Genomic DNA, 21,881 nt, shown 5'->3' on the forward strand with positions numbered 1-21,881 from the left:
ATGCCTCGCTGCCAGGATTTGGAGCGATGGTGTCATACAGGCTAACTTCAGAGGACAAATGGCCAGTAGCTTTTGTAGCACATACCTTATTGAATGCGGAATCAAATCCATTCAGTTGGAGAAGGAGGCACTGAGAATTATGTTTAGAGTGAGAAAATTTTACCAATAACCTCTGCAGTCGTCACTTCACATTGCAGATGGACCACAGGTCCTTAACAACTATCTGTAGCCCTCTAAAGGTTATTCCTTCCTTGGCAGCCAGTAGGGTTCAATGATGGTCTTTAATATTCTTAGCACATTCCTGCAATATTGGCAGTCTGAGAGCCATGCTGCTGATGATGGTCACCTTTGCCTGTTGGTCAGATACCACTCAGCTGTGAAAATACAGATAGAACACTTTTCAGTGGCTACAGCTCAGGTCCAGTGACAGACCACAAACGTGATGGGGAAAGTACTGGAAATGGTATTAAAGGGGGGGATAGTGGGAACACATCACGAATTATCACAGAATCACTACAGTGCATTAGGAGCCGTCAGCCCCTCAAGTCTGCAATGACTCTCTGACAGAGTATCTGACCCAGGCCTACCCCCATAACCTCATTAATCCACCTAACTTGGATGTCAAGGAGCAATTTAACATAGCCAATCCACCTAACCACTATCTAATTAAAGCTGTAACTTTCTAGAAAGTTCAAGCTGACAGTACATGGTGGATGCCTGTTGTGGGGGAATGAGGGTAATAATTCCTCAACTTGTGACAATGAGCATTGGAACAATTACATGAAGGACACCCAGATATAATTCAAATGAAAGAATTTGCAAGGAGTTGTTTCTAGTGGCTTGTGCCAATCATGTGCAGGGGCTAAGGAATACATTGCTCTTGTCTCCATTACATCCATGGGAGTGGCCAAAAATGTCTTGGCATCATCTACACATTGACTTTGCGGGTACATGTTCATGGTTGTAATTGACATGGGACCTGGGTGTCCTTGTGCAAGAATCACAAGGAGTTGGTTTGCAGGTTAGCAGATAATTAAGAAGACAAGTAGAATTTTATCCTTCATTGCTAGAGGGATAGAGTTTAAAAACAGCGAGGTTATGTTGCAGCTGTATAAGGTGCTGGTGAGACCACGCCTGGAATCCTGTGTACAGTTCCGATCTTACTTGAGAAAGGATATACTGGCACGGGAGGGGTGCAGAGGAGATTCACTAGGTTGATTCTGGAGTTGGGAGGGTTGAGTTGTGAGGAGAGACTGAGTAGACTGGGGCTACACTCATTGGAATTCAGAAGAATGAGGGGAGATCTTATAGAAACATAAGATTATGAGGGGAATAGAAAGGATAGAAGCAGAGAAGTTATTTCCACTGGCAGGTGATACTAGAACTAGGGGGCATAACTTCAAAATAAGGGGGAGCAAATTTAGGACCGAGTTGAGGAGGAACTTTTTCACACAAAGGGTTCTGAATCTGTGGAATTCCCTGCCCAGTGAAGCAGTGAGGCCACTTCATTGAATGTTTTTAAGGCAAGGATAGATACCTTTTTAAAAAGTAAAGGAATGAAGGGTTAGTGTGACCAGGTGCGTAAGTGGAGCTGAGTCCACAAAAAGATCAGCCATGATCTTATGGCTGATGGCGGAGCAGGCTCGAAGGGCCAGATGGCCTACTCCTGCTCCTAGTTCTTATGCACACTAAGAGTGCCCTGAGGTGGTCCTAATCAAGTCAACCATCAAAAAAACTCAATGAGATTCTCATCAGATTTGGGAAACCAGAACAAATTGAGAGTGGCAAAGGTCCACAATTCACAACTTATGAGCTTGGAGATTATCTAAAGATGAATGGCATCCAACGCATAAAATCTGCACCATACCACCCAACTACAAGAGGTTTGTCCAATTCTTGAAGCATTCGCTGCAAGTCTCCAAGGACCAAGGTTCATGAAATCGCTATCTGAACAGTTTCTTGGTAACACATTGCAACACCACACACACACACGTGACCACTCAGAACTTCCCCACACCTTTACTAGTACTGAAGAGGAAACTGAGAACTACCTTTTGATTTACTCCTATCGCGGGAGGTGCACGAGATAACACAATCAGCAGTTGCAAATCTTAAGAGAAAGTAATTCCAAAAGATGCTTGTTGAAACAAGGAGAGCATGTTTTGTTGTGCAGACCGGTGATAAGTGGATTCCTGCATCTATGTTGGCTCAAACTGGCCCTATCTCTGATATTGTACAAATGAAAGATGAGTTATTGTGGAGATGTAGATCAGTTATTAACTACATGCATCAAAGTGCCAGCCCTGTGTGTCCCAGAACTACCTCACGATGAACCATTATCAAGGCCATCATGTCACTCAGCAGAATCAGAATTATTCATTTGTGGGACATGGGAGTCACTGGCTAGTTAGCATTTATTGCCTATCCCTAGTTGCCTGAGGGCAGTTGAAAGTCATGCACATTGCTCTGGCTCTGACATGTAGTAAAAAGTCTGACAACACCAGGTTTTAGTCCAACCTATTTATTTGATAATATTCTCACAAGCTTTCGAGGGGTTACCCTCTTCGTCAGGTGAATGGAGAGTTCTGGCCTCAGACAGAGCATATAAAGCACAGACAGTTTAGAGATTACTGATTAAAATGCGAATCCTTACACCTAACCTGCTGTTCAAGACCTGAAGTGGCTGACAATGTGAGTGGTAGGAGCACTGATCACAGTTTAAAGAGATGTGTATTGTCTCCAGACAGTACAGTAAGTGAGGTTTTGCAAACCCAGGCAAGTCACGGGGGTTACAGATAGTGCGACATGAACCCAAGATCCCTGTTGAGACCGTCCTCATGTGTGTGGAACTTGGCTATCAGTCTCTGCTCAGCGACTCTGCGCTGTCGTGTGTTGTGAAGGCCGCCTTGGAGAATGCTTACCCGAAGGTCAGAGGCTGAATGCCCGTGACCACTGAAGTGTTCGCCAACAGGAAGGGAACAGTCTTGCCTGGTGACTGTCGAGCGATGTTCATTCATCCGTTGTCGTAGCGTCTGCATGGTCTCCCCAATGTACCATGCTTCGGGACATCCTTTCTTGCAACGTATCAGGTAGACAATGTTGGCCGAGTTGCAAGAGTATTTACCATGTACCTGGTGGATGGTATTCTCACGTGTGATGATGGTATCCATGTCGATGATCCGGCATGTCTTGCAGAGGTTGCTGTGACAGGGTTGTGTGGTATTGTGGTCACTGTTCTCCTGAAGGCTGGGTAGTTTGCTGCGAACAATGGTCTGTTTGAGGTTGTGTGGTTGTCTGAAGGCAAGAAGTGGGGGTGTGGGGATGGCCCTGGCGAGATGTTCGTCTTCATCAATGATATGTTGAAGACTCCGGAGAAGATGTCGTAGCTTCTCCGCTCCGGGGAAGTACTGGACGACGAAGGGAACTCTGTCCACTGTGTCCCGTGTTTGTCTTCTGAGGAGATCGGTGCGGTTTTTCGCTGTGGCGCATCGAAACTGCCGATCTATGAGTCGAGCACCATATCCTGTTCTTACGAGGGCATCTTTCAGGGTCTGGAGGTGTCTGTCACGATCCTCCTCATCTGAGCAAATCCTGTGTATACGGAGGGCTTGTCCATAGGGAATGGCTTCTTTAACATGTTTAGGGTGGAAACTGGAGAAGTGGAGCATTGTGAGATTGTCTGTGGGCTTGCGGTACAGTGAGGTGCTGAGGTGACCGTCCTGAATGGAGATGCGTGTGTCCAAGAATGCAACTGATTCTGGGGAATAGTCCATGGTGAGTCTGATGGTGGGGTGGAATTTGTTGATATCATCATATAGTTGTTTCAGTGATTGTTCACCATGAGGCCAGAGGAAGAAAATGTCATCGATGTATCTAGTGTACAGCATCGGTTGAAGATTCTGTGCAGTGAAGAAGTCTTGTTCGAACCTGTGCATGAAGATGTTGGCATATTGAGGCGCAAATTTGGTCCCCATGGCTGTTCCATGTGTCTGGATGAAAAACTGGTTGTTGAAGGTGAAGACATTGTGGTCCAGGATAAAGCGGATGAGTTGTAAAATTGCATCTGGAAACTGGCAGTTGTCAGCATTGAGTACTGATGCAGTCGCAGCAATGCCATCGTCGTGGGGGATGTTGGTGTAGAGCGCTGAGACATCCATTGTGACGAGGAGTGTCCCTGGTTCAACTGCTCCATGTGTGCTGAGTTTCAGTAGGAAGTCCGTAGTGTCGCGACAAAAGCTGGGGGTTCTTTGTACAATGGGTTTCAGGATGCCCTATTCTGACATGTAGGCCAGGACAGGGTAAGGACGACAGATTTCCTTCCCTAAAGGAACCAGCTGGGTTTTTCCAACAAGAGTTTCATGATTATCAGTAGTTCCAGGTTTTTTTAAAATCAAATTCAAATTCCACCATCTGCCTTGGCAGGATTCAAACCCAGGTCTCTAGGGCATTAGCTGAGCTTCTAGATTGGTAGTGATAGTATCACTAGGCCATCACCTCCCTTCAGACTACAGAAGGATCACTTACTTCTGCTCATCCTCCTTCTGAAAATGAGACTGTTAAGCTTTCCATGGTAGAGAAATCCTCTGTGGGTCTGGAGAAAACCTCTAAGGTTGAGAACAGTTAAACCACTGGAGTGCACAGGCAACCAGTTTGGAATAGACACCAATCTTGTGTCTATTGTCTGACCTGTTAACTATTATTACTGTGTAATAATACATTGCTGCCCTTGTATATACACATTAATGATGATGGTTATTTGTTGTTATGGAACCTTTGAAGGGGGAGGGATGTGATATTTGTGGGTTTTTGTTGCTTGGTCATGTGATAGCCTGTGGCAGTATCGGTTGTTTCCTGGGCTTTGCCTCAGTCTAGATCAAGCTTTTGTACAGGTCCTAGCTGCACAATAAACCTGGGCTGTCGTTTGCATCCAACCCCTCGCGTCACGCTCTTGTATCCTGTAAATCCCTGCATCTCTTTCTTTTTCTCCTTCTCCATGAAGGTTCTCTCTCTCTCTCTGTGCCTCCTCCTCGGACTCTTTCTTTCCCTCACTCCCCCTACTCTCCATTTCACCCTCAGTGCAGCCTGTCTCATAGAATCACTACGGTGCAGGAGGCCATGCAACCCATCTGGTTTGCACCAACAACAATCCCACCCAGGCCATATCCTGGTAATCCCACATATTTTACCCCACTAATCCCTCTAACCTATGCATTCCAAGACAATTTAGTATGACCAATTCAGCTAACCCACACATCTTTGGACTGTGGGAGGAAACTGGAGCACCCGGAGGAAACCCACACAGACACGGGGAGAATGTTCAGACACCGCACAGAATGGGGACCCAAGCTGAGAATCAAATCCAGGTCCCTGGTGCTAAGGCAGCAGTGCTAACCACTGTGCCATCACGCTGCCTCGTTCCATCTCACTCTCGACTTCCTTCTCATCCCTTTTCTCTTTCTCCCCCTCTTTCTTTTTCTCCTACCTTCCTTCTTCCTGTTTAACCATTTCCCTAAGTGCAGTGTGTCACATTTTGTCTCGCTATCTCCTTCTCCCTCCCTCCCCTCTCATTCTTCCCCTTTCTCTCAGTGCAGTCTGTATCATTCCATGTCCCTCTCTAACTCCTTCTCTTTCCTTTCTCTCTCTCTCCAGCTTTCTCTGCCTCCCTCCCCTGTTTCTCACACTGTCTCTCTCCCCCTTTCTCTGCCTCCCTCCCCTCCTTCTCACACTGTCTCTCTCCCCCTTTCTCTGCCTCCCTCCCCTCCTTCTCACACTGTCTCTGTCTCAGTGCAATCTGTATCATTCTGCCACTCTATCTCTGACCCGCAGATTGCCAGCTCAGACCTGCAGCCCATTCTGCAGAAGTTGCTGACGGCACTGGAGACACGGGAGAAGTATATGCGCCGCTCTTTACAGCGATTCCCCCGGAGGACAGCCCAGGTCCTCCGCACTGTCAGCGGGGAGCCCTGGAGCGTTGAGCAGGATATACAACCAGGTACTGCTGTGCAATCAGGGCTGGAAAAGAACTGAATAAAAACAGCCAAAAGAGCCTGACACTGAGTAAAAAATATGGGAAGCCACACTGTGAGGGTAATGTAGAGGGAATGGTACATTGTATCTAACCCCGTGCTGTCTCTGTCCTGGGAGTGTTTGATGGGGGGACAGTGTAGATAGAGGGAGCTTTACTCTGTATCTAACCCCGTGCTGTACCTGTCCTGGGAGTGTTTGATGGGGGGACAGTGTAGAGGGAGCTTTACTCTGTATCTAACCCCGTGCTGTACCTGTCCTGGGAGTGTTTGATTGGGGGACAGTGTAGAGGGAGCTTTACTCTATATCTAACCCCGTGCTGTACCTGTCCTGGGAGTGTTTGATTGGGGGACAGTGTAGAGAGAGCTTTACTCTCTATCTAACCCCGTGCTGTACCTGTCCTGGGAGTGTTTGATGGGGGACAGTGTAGAGGGAGCTTTACTCTGTATCTAACCCCGTGCTGTACCTGTCCTGGGAGTGTTTGATGGGGACAGTGTAGAGGGAGCTTTACTCTGTATCTAACCCCGTGCTGTATCTCTCCTGGGAGTTTTTGATGGGGACAGTGTAGAGGGAGTTTTATTCTGTATCTAACCCCATGCTGTATCTGTTCTGGGAGCTCTCAATGGTCACACTGGGCCTAAAATGGGGGACACAATATTAAGGTAATGGTGTAGGAGCTCTATGCTGTATCTAATTTTGAGGGAGCGCCGCACTGTCAGAGGGTCAGTGCTGAGGGAGCGCCGCACTGTCAGAGGGTCAGTGCTGAGGGAGCGCCGCACTGTCAGAGGGTCAGTGCTGAGGGAGCGCCGCACTGTCAGAGGGTCAGTGCTGAGGGAGCGCCGCACTGTCAGAGGGTCAGTGCTGAGGGAGCGCCGCACTGTCAGAGGGTCAGTGCTGAGGGAGCGCCGCACTGTCAGAGGGTCAGTGCTGAGGGAGCGCCGCACTGTCAGAGGGTCAGTGCTGAGGGAGCGCCGCACTGTCAGAGGGTCAGTGCTGAGGGAGCGCCGCACTGTCAGAGGGTCAGTGCTGAGGGAGCGCCGCACTGTCAGAGGGTCAGTGCTGAGGGAGCGCCGCACTGTCAGAGGGTCAGTGCTGAGGGAGCGCCGCACTGTCAGAGGGTCAGTGCTGAGGGAGCGCCGCACTGTCAGAGGGTCAGTGCTGAGGGAGCGCCGCACTGTCAGAGGGTCAGTGCTGAGGGAGCGCCGCACTGTCAGAGGGTCAGTGCTGAGGGAGCGCCGCACTGTCAGAGGGTCAGTGCTGAGGGAGCGCCGCACTGTCAGGGGGTCAGTGCTGAGGGAGCGCCGCACTGTCAGGGGGTCAGTGCTGAGGGAGCGCCGCACTGTCAGGGGGTCAGTGCTGAGGGAGCGCCGCACTGTCAGGGGGTCAGTGCTGAGGGAGCGCCGCACTGTCAGAGGGTCAGTGCTGAGGGAGCGCCGCACTGTCAGGGGGTCAGTGCTGAGGGAGCGCCGCACTGTCAGGGGGTCAGTGCTGAGGGAGCGCCGCACTGTCAGAGGGTCAGTGCTGAGGGAGCGCCGCACTGTCAGGGGGTCAGTGCTGAGGGAGCGCCGCACTGTCAGGGGGTCAGTGCTGAGGGAGTGCTGCAGTGTCAGAGGGTCAGTGCTGAGGGAGTGCTTTCTGGCTGAGATATTAAATTCTGGGACTCAGGTCCCCCAGTGAGTGAGGGTCAGGGGGCTCCTTGGAGACAGAGTCCCGGGTTTCCCATTTTCCCACATACTGCCTGACCTGCTCCTTCCCATCTCCTCCCAGAGTTCACCTGTTATCCTGAGGACATGTTGCAGGCTCTGTCTACGGAGGATATTCCTGAAGACCTGCCCTACAGCTTTGAGATACGGAATGGAATCATCACCCTGCTGGATTCCGCTGGGAATCTGTACACGCCGGGAAAGCTGCACTATCCGGATCTTTCGGAATACAAGGAGGATCTGAAAACTCTGCTGGCCATCATCTCCAATGGGCCTCTGTAAGTAACTTCTCGCTGCCTTTTGAACAAGGAACATATCCTGGCAATCCAAGAATTCACACAATTCTCACCTTCTTCCTCTGCTTTGTTTCCCTCGTCTCATACCATCAAGGGGCAGGCCACTCAGCCCTTCGAGCCTGCTGTCCCATTCACAACTTGTCTGATTGTAACCTGAATCCACATTCCTGCCTACCCTCCCCCCCGATAACCTTTCACCTCCTTGCTCATCAAGAACCTCTCTCACTCTGACTTAAAATATCCACAGACTCTGCTTCCTCTGCCTTTTGAGGAAGAACGTTCCAGAGACTCAGCCCCCTCCAAGAGAAAAAAATTCCCCCATCTCCATCTCCAATTGGTGACCCCTTATTTTTAAACAGTGATCCCGAGTTCTGGATTCTCCCTTTGGAAACGTTCTCTCCACATCCACCCTGTTAATACCCCCTCAGGATCTTTCAATCAAGTCGCCTCTTACCCTTCTAAACTCCAGTGGATACAATCCTAAACCTCTCCAACCTTCCCTCATCAGACAACCCACCCGTTCCTGGTATGAGTCTGGTAAACCTTCTCTGAACTGCTCTCGACACATTTACATCTTCCCTTAAATAAGGAGACCAACATTGTACACGATACTCCAGATGTGGTCTCACCAACTGAACCATCATCTCCCCACTTTTGTAACCAATAAATAACATTCTATTAGCTTTCCTCATTACTTGCTGTCCCTGTATACTGGCCTCTTGTGATTCATGCACTAGGACGACCAGATCCTTCTGCTCCTCAGAATTTTGTAATCTCTCATTTAGATAGTAAGCTTCTTTATTCTTCCAGACAAACTGGACAATTTCATGTTTTTCCCTCATTATATTTCATTTACAAGACCTTTGCCCACTGTTTTAACATTGCCATTTCACAAACTATCTTTGTGTCTCTCCTCCTCACTCTCCTTTACCCACACTCTCATTCTCTCTATTTCCTTCCCGCTTTCCCTCTTTCCTCCCTCCCTTCTCCTCCTCTCTCCCCCCCAACTCATTCTCCCTCTCTCTTCTATGTCCTCTCCCTCTTTCTCACTCTCTCCCCCTCTCCCATCTCTGTCCATTTCACTCACTCCCACCTTGCTCTCATTCTCACCTCTCTCTCTCTCTTCCTCTGTTACTCTCTTTCTTGCTCACAGTCCCTTTCATTCTCATTGCCACCTCTCTGTCATTCCCTCTCTTCACAAAATCCCAACAGTGTAGAAGACCATTCAGCCCATCAAGTCCGCACTGACTCTCTGAAGGAGTATCTTACCCATGCCCGCCACTCTACCCCCATATCTTTACCATGGCTAATCCACCTAACCTGCACATGTTTGGAGTGTCTTGAGGAAACCGGAGGAAATCCATGCATACACGGGGGAACGCACAGACAGTCGCCTGAGGCTGGAATTGAGCCCAGGCCCTTGGCACTGTGAGGCAGCAATGCTAACCACTGTGCCATCGTGTCACTCACTCTCCCTCTGTCACCCTTGCTCTCACTCTCATCGTCTCTCTCCCCTCCCACCCCGCCTGCATCTCTCTCTCCCCCCGGCCCTGGCTCGCCTGCCTCTCTGTCTCCCGCTTCCCCACCTCCGTCTACGTGCCCCCCCCCCGGCCCACATGCCTCTCTCTCTCCCCCCCCATCCCGCCCACCTCCCTCTCCCCCCCCGCCCACCTCCCTCTCCCCCCAGCCCGCCTGCTGCGTCGCTCCTGCGTCTCTCTCTCTCTCTCACGCACTCCCTTTCTCTTGCTCCCCCCTCTCTCTCGCTCCCCATTCTCTCTCTCTCTTTCACTGACCCCCCTCATTCCCCCCCCCATCTCTCTTTCTTTCGCTAGCCCCTTGCTCCCTGCTCTCTCTTGCTCCTTCTCTATCTTTCTCTCCCCCTCTCGCTCCCCCCATTCACTACCTCCCCATCCCCCCCTCGCTCCCCATCCCCCCCTCGCTCCCCATCCCCCCCTCGCTCCCCATCCCCCCCCCTCGCTCCCCACACCTCCCTCCCTTATCGTTGCTCCGTTGGGATGCTGTGTAATCTGGATTTTGTTCCCACTGACAGGAAGACCTATTGCAGTCAGAGATTGAAGATTCTCAGTTCCAAGTTCCACCTGCACCTCCTGGTGAATGAGAAGAAGGAGTTTATTGATCTGCAGGTGGCCTCACACAGTGACTTTTACAATGTGGCAAAGGTGAGCACTCAGTGATGGTGGGAGGGTGGGGTCTGGGGACAATGTTTAGTGGACTCTAGGCTCAGGGGGAAAGGAAGGAGAGTAACAGTATGGGGGTCCGAGAACACACTGAGCTCGATAGAAATAAAACCCTGGAGAAAGTGAATTATGCTCGATCCTTCTCACACTGTGACTTCCTTCATTACACTCTCACTCTCTCAGCATCTCTCTCTTTCTCTCCGTCAACTTCTCTGTGTGCAAGCCCCCCTGTTGACCTCCCAGCACATGAGCCCCACCCCCCCCCCTCCCCGTGTGCGAGCTTGACCTCACTGCGCGCAGGCAAGCCCCCCGACCTCCCCGCGCTGGCACGGGCACCCCTGACCTCCCTGCGGACAGGCACACCCCCGACCTCCCCACGTGCTAGTCCCCCACCCTCCCAGCATGCCAGCCCCTCTGTCGACCTGCCAGCGCGTGAGTTCCCCCCCCCTTGACCTCCCCGCGTGCGCGAGTCCCCCACCCTTCCAGCATGCCAGCCTCCCCATTGACCTCCCCGCACGCGGGCCCCCCTTGCCCTCTTCATATGCAGGCCCATCTCAACCTCTCCCTGCGTGCGAGTCCCCCCCTCTCCTCACCCATCCTGCGCGCAAAACCCCCTCCTTACCCATCCTGCGCCTGTATCCCTCCCCTCACCCACCCCACGCGACCTCCCTGCGCCTGAGCCCCCCTCGATCTACCTGCACACGAGCCCCCCCCGACCTCCCCATGCGTGAGCCCCCCTCAACTTCCCAGCACGCAAGGCCCCCCCCCCACGAGCTAAACCCCCTCCTCCACCTTCCCGCCCGCGAGCACCCCTTGATCTCCCCCGCGTGATCATCCCCCAACCTCCTACACACCAGCCCCCCTGACTTTCCCACGCGTGAGCCTCCCCCATGTCCCCCCTCGCTGTGTGTGTGTGTGTCCCTCTCGCTCATGTGTGTGTGTGTGTGTATATACAACCTTTCCAAGTTCCGCCCCTCATTCACTTCGAATGGGGCAGTAAAATTCTGGTCCATGTCACTGTCTCTCTCTCTCTGTCTCTCTCTCTTTCTGTCTGTCTAGTTGGTTTTGCTCAATGTCTCTGTCTTTGTCCCTCTCAGTTCTCTCTCTCTCTCTCGCGTTCTATCTTTGTCTCTTTCCATCTTCTCTCTCAGTATCTTTCACATTGTCCATCTCTCTTTCTCTCTATGCCTCTATCTGTGTCTTTCTCCATGTCTGTCTGGGTCTTGTCTCTGTCTCTCTCTCTCTGGATCTGCATCTCTGTCTCCCTCTCTGTCTCTCCTTCACTCTTTCTCTTGCTTGTTGTCTCAGCATTTCTCTCCATTCTTGCCTCTCTCTCTCTCACACACACACTTTTCCCTCCGCCGCCAACATTTCCCAACTCCTAATGCTCCCTTTTCATACCCAACAGGTAGACACACACATCCATGCAGCAGCCTGCATGAATCAGAAAAAGTTCCTGGAGTTCATTTGTAAGACGTACAAGAGGGACTCCGGGCGAGTGGTGCAGGAAATTGATGGAAAGAAGACAACACTTGGCCAGCTGTTTCAGTGCCTCAACCTGACTCCAGAAAACCTGGACATTGATGCTCTCAACATGCGTGCAGTGAGTGTGGCTTAAACTGCAGGTGGTGAAATATCAACCTGCCCTAAATAACCCACAAAAGCCAGGAAAGACTCAGACTCCATTCCAGGCCTAGTACTCAGTTAGCCTGATCACAGCCTGTGTGGAAATGACAGCCCCACACACACAGAGCAGGAAGACCCAGGCCTTCATCCTGGCCTAATGCTCAGTTCACCTGATCACAGTTGGTGAGATACTGAGAGGCCCACACATACAGCAGGAAAGGCCCAGGCTCCATTCCTGGCCTCGTGCTGTGTTAGTCTGATCACACTGAAATAACTCCTCAGAGACTGGTGTCCGTTCACCAGATTCTCTGTTTATAAGCTTGACTCCATCGCTGTCCATGTTTCAGACACACTGTCTGAATCCACAGTGCTAGAGGTGAGACCCTCTGCAGCAATCAGAGAGCTCGTACTTCAACAGGCCAATCTCATGGACCTGGCTGAGGTCATTACAACCACACTCTACCCAATGTCAGACACAACACTGAAATATTTCCCAATTTTTCTCACTCACTTCTGAACTTCCCATTTGCAGGATCGTGAAACCTTTCAGAGATTTGACAGGTTCAATGAAAAATACAATCCTGTGGGAGCCAATGAGCTTCGTGCCCTGTACCTCAAAACAAACAACTATATCAATGGCGAATACTTCGCAGAATTGGTCAAGGTAATGGCTTAATAATCAGACTGAGAGACACCAACTAGTGTACAGGTATCTCCCTGAGAGAGGGGACTGAGAGACACCAGTCAGTGTACAGATTCCTCCCTGAGAGAGAGGGGACTGAGAGACACCAGTCAGTGTACAGGTATCTTCCTGAGAGAGAGGGGACTGAGAGACACCAGTCAGTGTACAGATATTTCCCTGGGAGAGAGGGGACTGAGAGACACCAGTCAGTTTACAGATGTCTCCCTGAGAGAGGGGACTGAGAGACACCAGTCAGTGTACAGGTATCTCCCTGAGAGAGAGGGGGAACTGAGAGACACCAGTCAGTGTACAGATATCTTCCTGAGAGAGGGGACTGAGAGACACCAGTCAGTGTACAGATATTTCCCTGGGAGAGAGGGGACTGAGAGACACTAGTCAGTGTACAGATTCCTCCCTGAGAGAGAGGGGACTGAGAGACACCAGTCAGTGTACAGGTATCTTCCTGAGAGAGAGGGGACTGAGAGACACCAGTCAGTGTACAGGTATTTCCCTGGGAGAGAGGGGACTGAGAGACACCAGTCAGTGTACAGATATCTCCCTGAGAAAGAGGGGGACTGACAGACACAGTCAGTGTACAGATATCTCCCTGTGTGTGAGAGAGAGAGAGATGGGACTGACAGACACCATTCAGTATATGGATATCTCTCTGAGGTGATTGAGTGACTCTTGCTTGAGAATATCATTTGTGATGTAAATTCTTCCTTGGGTCCAGGAATATGCCGAATCGCTTGATGACTCGACCAATCAGTTTGCAGAGCTGAGGCTGTCGATTTATGGGAGTCGCCTAACTGAATGGAAGGAACTTGCTGATTGGTTCTTTCACCAGAAAGTCTGCTCACCTAAGCTCCGCTGGATGATTCAAGTGCCAAGGATCTAGTGAGTGGATTCTGGAAATGCCAGGATAACAGGACCATGCTTCAGGATGATGTGTGGAAGGATAGATGGATACCAACAGGGGGACAGATGGATTGAGGAAGGGAGGGAGGGAAGAACAGATGAAATGCGTGCTAGAGAGTATAAAGAGAGGGAAGTTAGTAAGTAGCCAGAGGGTGACAGAGATGGAGAGAGCAAGTGAGACTGTGATGGAGAGTGAGAGGATACAAGGCACAAATGGAGCGATGGAGAAAGTTTCAAAGAGAGAAAAGTACTGAGGGAGATAGAGGAAGACTGAGTTATTGGAATGAAAGTTGGATAAACAGAAGGATAGTTGGGAGGAAGGAAAGTTGGATAAACAATGGAGGGAGAAAGAAAGAGTGAGGGGTCAAAGAGCAGACCCAAAGAGGATCAGTGGGAGAGAGGCAGAGACAAAGAGACAGACTGACAGTAGGAGAGAGAAAGAGAGAGAATGACAGAGAAAGACAAAAGGACAGGCAAAGGCAAACAGTGTAAGAGACAGAGAGGGAAAGAAAGGGACAGAGAGAATAACAGAGACAGTGAGAAATAGAAGTGCTGTTCACTGATCAGGGGTCAGTGCTGGGACCTTTGCTGTTTGTAATATATATCAATGATTTGGAGGAAAATGTAACTGGTTTGATTAGTAATATATTAGGAAATACACAGTAAATGGCAGAACCATTAAGAGGACCTGGGTGTACAGCTACACAGGTCACTAAAAGTGGCAATGCAGGTGGAGAAGGTAGTCAAGAAGGCACACGGCATGCTTGCCTTCACTGACTGGGACACCGAGTTTAAAAATTGGCAAGTCATGCTGCAGCTTTACAGAACCTTAGTTAGGCCGCACTTGGGATACAGTGTTCAATTCTGGTTGCCACACTATCAGAAGGATGTGGAGGCTTTGGAGAGGGTATAGAAAAGATTTACCAGGATGTTGCGTGGTGTGGAGGGCATTAGCTATGAGGAGAGGTTGGAGAAACTTGGTTTGTTCTCACTGGAGTGACGGAGGTTGAGGGGCGACCTGATAGAAGTCTACAAGATTATGAGAGGCATGGACAAAGTGGATAGTCAGAAGCTTTTTCCCAAGGTGGAAGAATCAATTTTTAGGGGGCACAGGTTTAAGGAGCGAGGGGCAAAGTTTAAAGGAGATGTACGAGGCAGATTTTCTACACAAAGTGAGTGCCTGGAACTCGTTACTGGAGGGAGGTAGTGGAAGCAGATACGATAGTGATTTTTAAGGGGTGTCTTGCCAAGTACGTGAATAGGATGGGAATAGAGGGATATGGTCCCCGGAAGGTTAGGGGGTTTTAGTTCAGTCGGGCAGCATGGTTGGAGGGCAGAAGGGCCTGTTCCTGTGCTGTGCTCTTTGAAGTGTTACGGGAATGGGGAAGGGAGAGGTTGAGATGGAGGAGGGATCTTTGGGGTTGGTCAGAGAGGGGACATGTCCCCTTTTCTTTGTGCTCTGCCAATTTTCTTTCGGCTCACGTCCAACCCTTGTTGCACCCTGCAATGCATTGCCTTTATCCTGTGGCTTCTTGTCTTCTTGCCTCCTGGGCCTTTTTCTTCTTATATATTATTATCTGTTAGTTCTTTTCTGAAGCATGATGGTCTGCTTCTGTCGTGTTTTAGGTGGTTGAAGGGAGCTGGTTGTTGATGTGTGTGTTAGGAGGAGGGAGCTGCTAAGTTGGGTGTTTACGTGTTTCCGGGCTACTGGGGTGGATGTCCAAGCAGTGCGTGTGTGTCGGAGATTTGTTTTTTTGGGGGGGGGTTTTCTTAGCTGGGGAGGTTTTTGCATCTGTTGCTGGGTCAGATTCTGTTTTTTGCAGAGAAGGGAGAAAGAAAACAAAATAATTTTTGTTTAGTGGGTGGCCATCGAGGGGATAGTTGGTGAGAAATTAGCATTTTGTAGGCAGTCACTGTTGTTAGTTATAATGAGTTAACCTGTAACAAGGTTTCTGCTATTATTCCTGATAGTCCAGTACTTAAAAATTTGCATTTTCCCCTGACCTGCCTTTGGATTTTAGCAGCCACCGTGCAGTCGGAGTCTCATCTATGCAGAGTTGCATGTTTATATCTTTGCATTTTTTAGAGGGGGGGGGTAATTTATGGATTTTACTCCTCTCCGGGGAGTGTTTGATGAGGGGACAGTGTAGAGGGAGCTTTACTCTGTATCTAACCCCGTGCTGTACCTGTCCTGGGAGTGTTTGATGGGGGGACAGTGTAGAGGGAGCTTTACTCTGTATCTAACCCCGTGCTGTACCTGTCCTGGGAGTGTTTGATGAGGGACAGTGTAGAGGGAGCTTTACTCTGTATCTAACCCCGTGCTGTACCTGTCCTGGGAGTGTTTGATGGGGGGACAGTGTAGAGGGAGCTTTACTCTGTATCTAACCCCGTGCTGTACCTGTCCTGGGAGTGTTTGATGAGGGACAGTGTAGAGGGAGCTTTACTCTGTATCTAACCCCGTGCTGTGCCTGTCCTGGGAGTGTTTGATGGGGACAGTGTAGAGGGAGCTTTACTCTGTATCTAACCCTGTGCTGTACCTGTCCTGGGAGTGTTTGATGGGGGACAGTGTACAGGGAGCTTTACTCTGTATCTAACCCCGTGCTGTACCTGTCCTGGGAGTGTTTGATGGGGACAGTGTAGAGGGAGCTTTACTCTGTATCTAACCCCGTGCTGTGCCTGTCCTGGGAGCACACAATGCTGACATTAGAGGGAGCTCTCCACTATATCTAACTGCTGTTAGTTCTGACATTTTATTTCTATTAATTTGTAAATAATTGCTCTGGATTATTGAATATTAACAAAACTTTGGTCTCTCATTCATTCTCATCTTCTCTCAATCTTCTATTTCACACTATCTTCCACATGTGCTTTGTCTTTCACTTTCTCCATCACTCCATCTCCCCACTCACATCCACTCATTGTTGTCTCCTTCAATTTCTCCACATCTCTCACTTGTGTCCCCTACTTGCCATTCCCTCCCCTCATTCTTTCACAATCTCACTCTCTCTAACTCTATCTCTATCACTTGGTCTGCCATACTGCATCTCTCTGTTTTCTGTCCTCTTCTTCTATCTTTCTCCTTATCTCTATCTCTTTCTTTTCCTGTCTCCACCTGTATCTCTCTTTTTCACTGTGCTCTTTATCATCTGTCTCTCGGTTTCTTATCTCTCTCTTCCTCCGTTTCTGTTTCACTCTCTCTCTTTATCACTCTATATCTGTATCTCTCGCTGTCTCTTTCTCTAACTCTCTCACTCCCCCTCTCTCCCTTTCTCTCTGTGTCTCTATATCTCTCTCTTTACCTTCTCTGATTTCCATCTCTCTCTCTTTCTGTCAATCTCTGTATCTCCTGTCTCTTTCTCTCCCTCTAAGTCTCTTTCTGCCATTCTCTCTCTCACTTTCTCTTTGTCCTTATCTCTCCCTTTTTCTTTCATTATCTCTGCTTCTCTCATTTTCTCTCTGGCCTCCATGTCTCTCACACCCTCTGTCTTTCTTTCTTTCTCTCTCACACACCCTCTGTTGCTCTCTCTCTCATGCTCTGTCTCTCTCTCTCTCATGCTCTGTCTCTCTCTCTCTCTTTCACGCTCTCTGTCTCTCTCACACATGACCTCTGTCTCTCTCACACATGCTGTCTCTCTCTCTCTCTCCTTCTCTCACACACACATACTCTCTGTCTCCACAGCAATGTGTTCCATAAATTAAATAAGATCAAAAGTTTTGAGGAAATGTTGGACAATCTCTTCAGGCCAATCTTTGAGGCAACCCTTTGGCCCCAGAAGCACAAGTCACTGCATCTTTTCCTGAAACACGTGAGTATATCAATCTGTCCAAATAAACTCAGACGCAGCAACAGGAGAAGGCCATTCAGCCCCTTCTCCAGCCTGTTACACAGGAACAGGAGGAGGCCATTCATCTCCTCTCCAGCCTGTTACACAGGAACAGAAGGGGGCCATTCAGCCCGTCAGGATTGACCTGCAGTAGCTACACAAGCAGAGAGAAATAGTTTGCCTGTACCAGCCCACTCAGCCCCTTTCTTTATCTTTGGTTAGTTAGCCCCTTCATATCTAAACTCAAGGGAAATAAGTCAAAGCTATTTAGCTCCTTAGCCTCGGTGTATCTGTGCGGCATCTCCCTCCAAGGATAAACTATCCTTGAGGTGTGGTGCCATGAATGGATGGCGGTCAGATTCTAGTAAACTGGTTGTTATTGAGACCTTGTGGGTTTGGGGGGGGGGGGTGTGTGGTGTGGAAATCTATATTTTGTTGCAGATTAAGAGGGCCAGGGCTGAGATTGTCTACCCTGATGACTGACCCAGCATGCATTCTGCTTTGCCAGGTGACCGCATTCGACAGTGTTGATGACGAGTCGAAGACAGATGAGGGATTCTTCCCCCAGCTCCCTCTCCCGGCTGACTGGACCACTAAGAAGAACCCGCCCTATAGTTACTATCAATACTACATGTACAGCAACATCACCGTGCTGAATCACCTGCGCAGGTATTATTATTATTATTATGGCATTAGCTTTGTCACTTCCAATGAGGAGCAAGATAAGAAGCAAAGTATTTTCCGATTGGACAGGAGATGCCCTGAATAAAGAAGGGCTACAGTTCCTGCTACAATACTCAGATAAGTTTTACCAGCAAGGTGAGTTGTTGGAGAATTATAAGAACACAAGAAATAGGAGCAGGAGTAGGCCATCTAGCCCCTCGAGCCTGCCCCGCCATTCAATAAGATCATGGCTGATCTGTCGTGGCTCAGTTCCACATTCCCATTCTCTCCCCATAACCCTTAATCCCCTCTCTTATCAAAAACCCATCAACCCGCGTCTTAAAAATATTTAGCGAGGCAGCCTCCACCACCTCAACGGGCAGAGAATTCCAGAGATTCACCACCCTTTGAGTGAAGAAGTTCCTCCTCAACTCTGTTCTAAACCGCCCCCCCCCCCCCCTTTATCTTGAGGCTGTGCCCCCTAGTCCTACTGTCCTTTCTGAGCGGGAAGAGTCTCTCCACCTCTATCCTATCCATCCCATTCATCATCTTATACGTCTTAATGAGATCTCCCCTCATTCTTCTAAACTCTAACGAGTACAAGCCTAGTTTATTCAGCCTCTCCTCATAGCTTAACCCCCTCAGCTCCGGTATCAGCCTAGTAAACCTCCTCTGCACTCCCTCCAAGGCCAAAATATGAAGGATGGGTGATGTTTGACAGGATTAGGAGACAAGACACCAGTCCATGGAAGAGTATATCATGGATTTTGATAGGGGCCATAACAATCTAATGAAATTTAATTTGGAGATTCCAGATGCAGTATTGGCCTTTAAGTTGTTGGACTGTGCAATTCTGTCACATATGGATACTCTTTTGGTAATGACTGGAATAGAATTAAGGGGACCAGAGCCCCTCTTTGATCAAATGGCAGCATCATTAAAAAAGTTTTTCGGGAAACAATCCTTCCCTGCCATCTTGTTCAGTGCAGACTGGAATGCCATAGTGTCCAGATCAGAACAGTTAATGGTGGCTCAACTGTGTGCCAGACCAAATGGTACACAAAGGCCTTTAAACAGAGACAGTTACATCAGTAGCAGACCTAGTGTCAAACAGCTATCCCCAATTGGAAAATGGGGAAAGAAGATGCACATGGGATACTGATAAAAGATGTTTAAATCGAAGGACTGCTAGAGGGATTGTGAATCGCTGTTTCCAATGCGATTTCCTCATAACATTACATTGTAAACTGTCTGAAAAGAAGAAATTGTCTTTAAAACCACATATGACACAAAATACGTGGAAACCAACAGTGACAAGGATAAGAACCAGGTAGGCATTGTTTTGGTGGTAGAAAAGTTGAGTCCCATAATGGGCATCCAGATGATAGACTCTTTCAACTGTGCTGTTTTAGATAGTGGATGTATGTCCACTGTCTGTGGCCAAGATTGGCTAGATTGTTATTTAGGGTTTGTTCTAGGACCCTTGCTGTTTGTCATTTTCATAAATGACCTGGATGAGGAAGTGGAGAGATGGGTAAGTAAGTTCGCTGATGACATGAAGGTCGGTGGTGTTGTGAATGGCCTGGAAGGATGTCAAAAGTTGCAGCAGGACATAAATAGGATGCAGGACTGGGCGGAGAAGTGGCAGATAGACTTCAACGTGGATAAATGCGTAGTCGTCCATTTTGGCAGAACCAACGGGATGAACAAGTACACTATCAAGGGCAGGAGTCTTAGTAGTGTTGAAGAGCAGAAGGATCTTGGGGTCCGGGTCCACAGGACTCTTAAATCGGCCTCGCAGGTGGAAGAGGTGGTCAAGAAGGCGTATGGTGTACTGGCCTTCATTAATCGAGGGATTGAGTTTAGGAGTCGGGAGGTAATGCTGCAACTTTATAAGACCCTTGTCAGGCCTCGTTTGGAGTACTGTGCGCAGTTCTGGTCGCCTCACTATAGGAAAGACGTGGAGGCTATTGAAAGGGTGCAGAGGAGATTTACAAGGATGTTGCCTGGACTGGGAGGTATGCCTTATGAAGTTAGGTTGAGGGAGCTGGGTCTCTTTTCCCTGGAGAGACGAAGGTTGAGAGGCGACCTGATAGAGGTTTATAAAATGTTGAGAGGAATAGATAGGGTGGATTCTCAGAGGCTATTTCCCCGGGTTGAAATGGTTGCTACGAGAGGACACAGATTTAAGGTGCGGGGAGGAAAGTACAGAAGTGATATTAGGGGTAAGTTTTTCACTCAGAGGGTGGTGAGTGAATGGAATCGGCTGCCGTCGGTGGTGGTGGAGGCAAACTCACTGGGGTCTTTTAAAAGACTTCTGGATGAGTATATGGGGTTTTATGGGATTGGGGGTTATAGATAGGTGTTGATGTGATCGGCGCAACTCGTGGGCCGAAGGGCCTGTTTGTGCTGTAGTGTTCTATGTTCTATGTCTCTTGATCATAAAAACCGAAAGAAAGTAAAAGAACATGATAGTTCCAACTGCTTTAGATTGGAGATAACAACACTCTAACATCCTCCAAAAGTGTGATACGTCCTTGTAAGATTGCAGGAATCAGTTTATTTATAAGTACAGATGTAGTTTCCAGTGATATACCTTTGTTGTTAAGCAGGTCTGTGATGAAGAAAGCTCAGATCCATCGACTAGAAACAGGATAAAGCTGTGGTATTTGGAAAAACTGTGGACCTACATTTTACAAGATCTGGCCATTATTGTCTTCCTTTAAGTGAACCAAAATTATCAGACCAAAGGATTTGTTAGGCATTAGTTCGCTAATAGACAACAGCATGATGAACAAAAAGATTATTCTGAAACTCCATAAGCAGTTTGCTCATCCAGCACCACAGAGACTGAGAGCACTGCTGCAGGATGTTATAATTATCTCATGAAACAAATATCAGCCCACTGTGAAATCTGCATAAAATAGAGATAGACACTCCTATGTCCTGTTGTGAGTCTACTACTGGCACAAGATTTCAATGATATAGTGGCAATGGATCTAAAGATATGGGACAAGGACAAAGGCATCTATCTATTGCACTTTGTAGACATGGCCACCCGATTTAGCGTATCCACAGTAATTTACAGCAAAGATAAAAAGTACATTTTAAATCCACTGGATTGGAACAGGATTGAGGGCACTGTCTAAATGTTTGACTGACAATGGGGGCGAATTCACAAAAGATGAGTTTCAAGATGTATGCAAAAATTTGCACACTGCAGCAGAGAGCCCATTCAGCCATGGGCCTCTGTGAAAGGAATCACTTGGTTATAGATGACAACATGTTGCATAAAATTTTGGCAGATCCACCGGGCTGTAAATTGCAGGTTGCATTAACATGGGCAGCGCATGTGAAAAAATTGTTACAAATGGTGGGGGGCTACAGTCCATACCAGTTGGTATATGAGAGGAATCCAAAGTTGCTGTCAGTATTAACAGATGCTTGCCCGGCGTTAGAAGGGACAAGCATTAACTCCGCGTTTTCTGCACACTTAAACACTGCATGCAGGGAAAAAGGCCTTCATTAAGGCTGAGGTTTCAGAACGGATAAGAGCCTTAAGGCATTGCATAAGAGCATCGAGGGTATACTTTTAGGTTCTATAAAAGAGAGGGCAAAAAATAGTGGAAAGGCCTGAGAAAATGGTAGGAGCAGATGGCAAGGTAGTTATAGTACAACACAGTAACCAGACAATGCAAGCCCACCCTTTGAGAGTAGTGGGACTTGGGTATGACTTTGGAGCATCTGAGCAAAATGCAGAAGTACAGGAGACACCTTGTACCTCACAGGCACATACCCTGAGTTATTATGATGAGAAGTCAACAATAGGTGAGAGGGAATCTGATCAACAAAGTACCAGTGAAGCAGGGGATGAAGCTGTTACTTCAAAGGTTCAGCTACCCAAAGTAGACGCAGTGGTATCATACATACCCGAAGGGTCAAGAGGG

At 48.6% G+C, this 21,881-nt stretch overlaps 1 protein-coding gene across 1 annotated transcript in view; it reads left to right on the forward strand.

Annotated features, from left to right (window-relative positions):
- Positions 1–21,881, forward strand: part of LOC145338620 (AMP deaminase 3-like) — a 52,826-nt gene that overhangs the window by 20,147 nt on the left and 10,798 nt on the right. The window contains exons 3-10 of the mRNA XM_080182996.1: positions 5,827–5,992; positions 7,792–8,005; positions 10,074–10,203; positions 11,630–11,824; positions 12,380–12,511; positions 13,263–13,426; positions 17,127–17,253; positions 17,780–17,940. Of these exons, the coding sequence (XP_080039122.1) occupies positions 5,827–5,992; positions 7,792–8,005; positions 10,074–10,203; positions 11,630–11,824; positions 12,380–12,511; positions 13,263–13,426; positions 17,127–17,253; positions 17,780–17,940 (1,289 nt within the window). The remainder of the gene's footprint in view (positions 1–5,826; positions 5,993–7,791; positions 8,006–10,073; positions 10,204–11,629; positions 11,825–12,379; positions 12,512–13,262; positions 13,427–17,126; positions 17,254–17,779; positions 17,941–21,881) is intronic.

Source organism: Carcharhinus amblyrhynchos, unplaced genomic scaffold, assembly GCF_965287045.1.
Source record: "Carcharhinus amblyrhynchos unplaced genomic scaffold, sCarAmb.v2.hapA chromosome_111, whole genome shotgun sequence".
Lineage (NCBI taxonomy): Eukaryota > Metazoa > Chordata > Chondrichthyes > Carcharhiniformes > Carcharhinidae > Carcharhinus > Carcharhinus amblyrhynchos.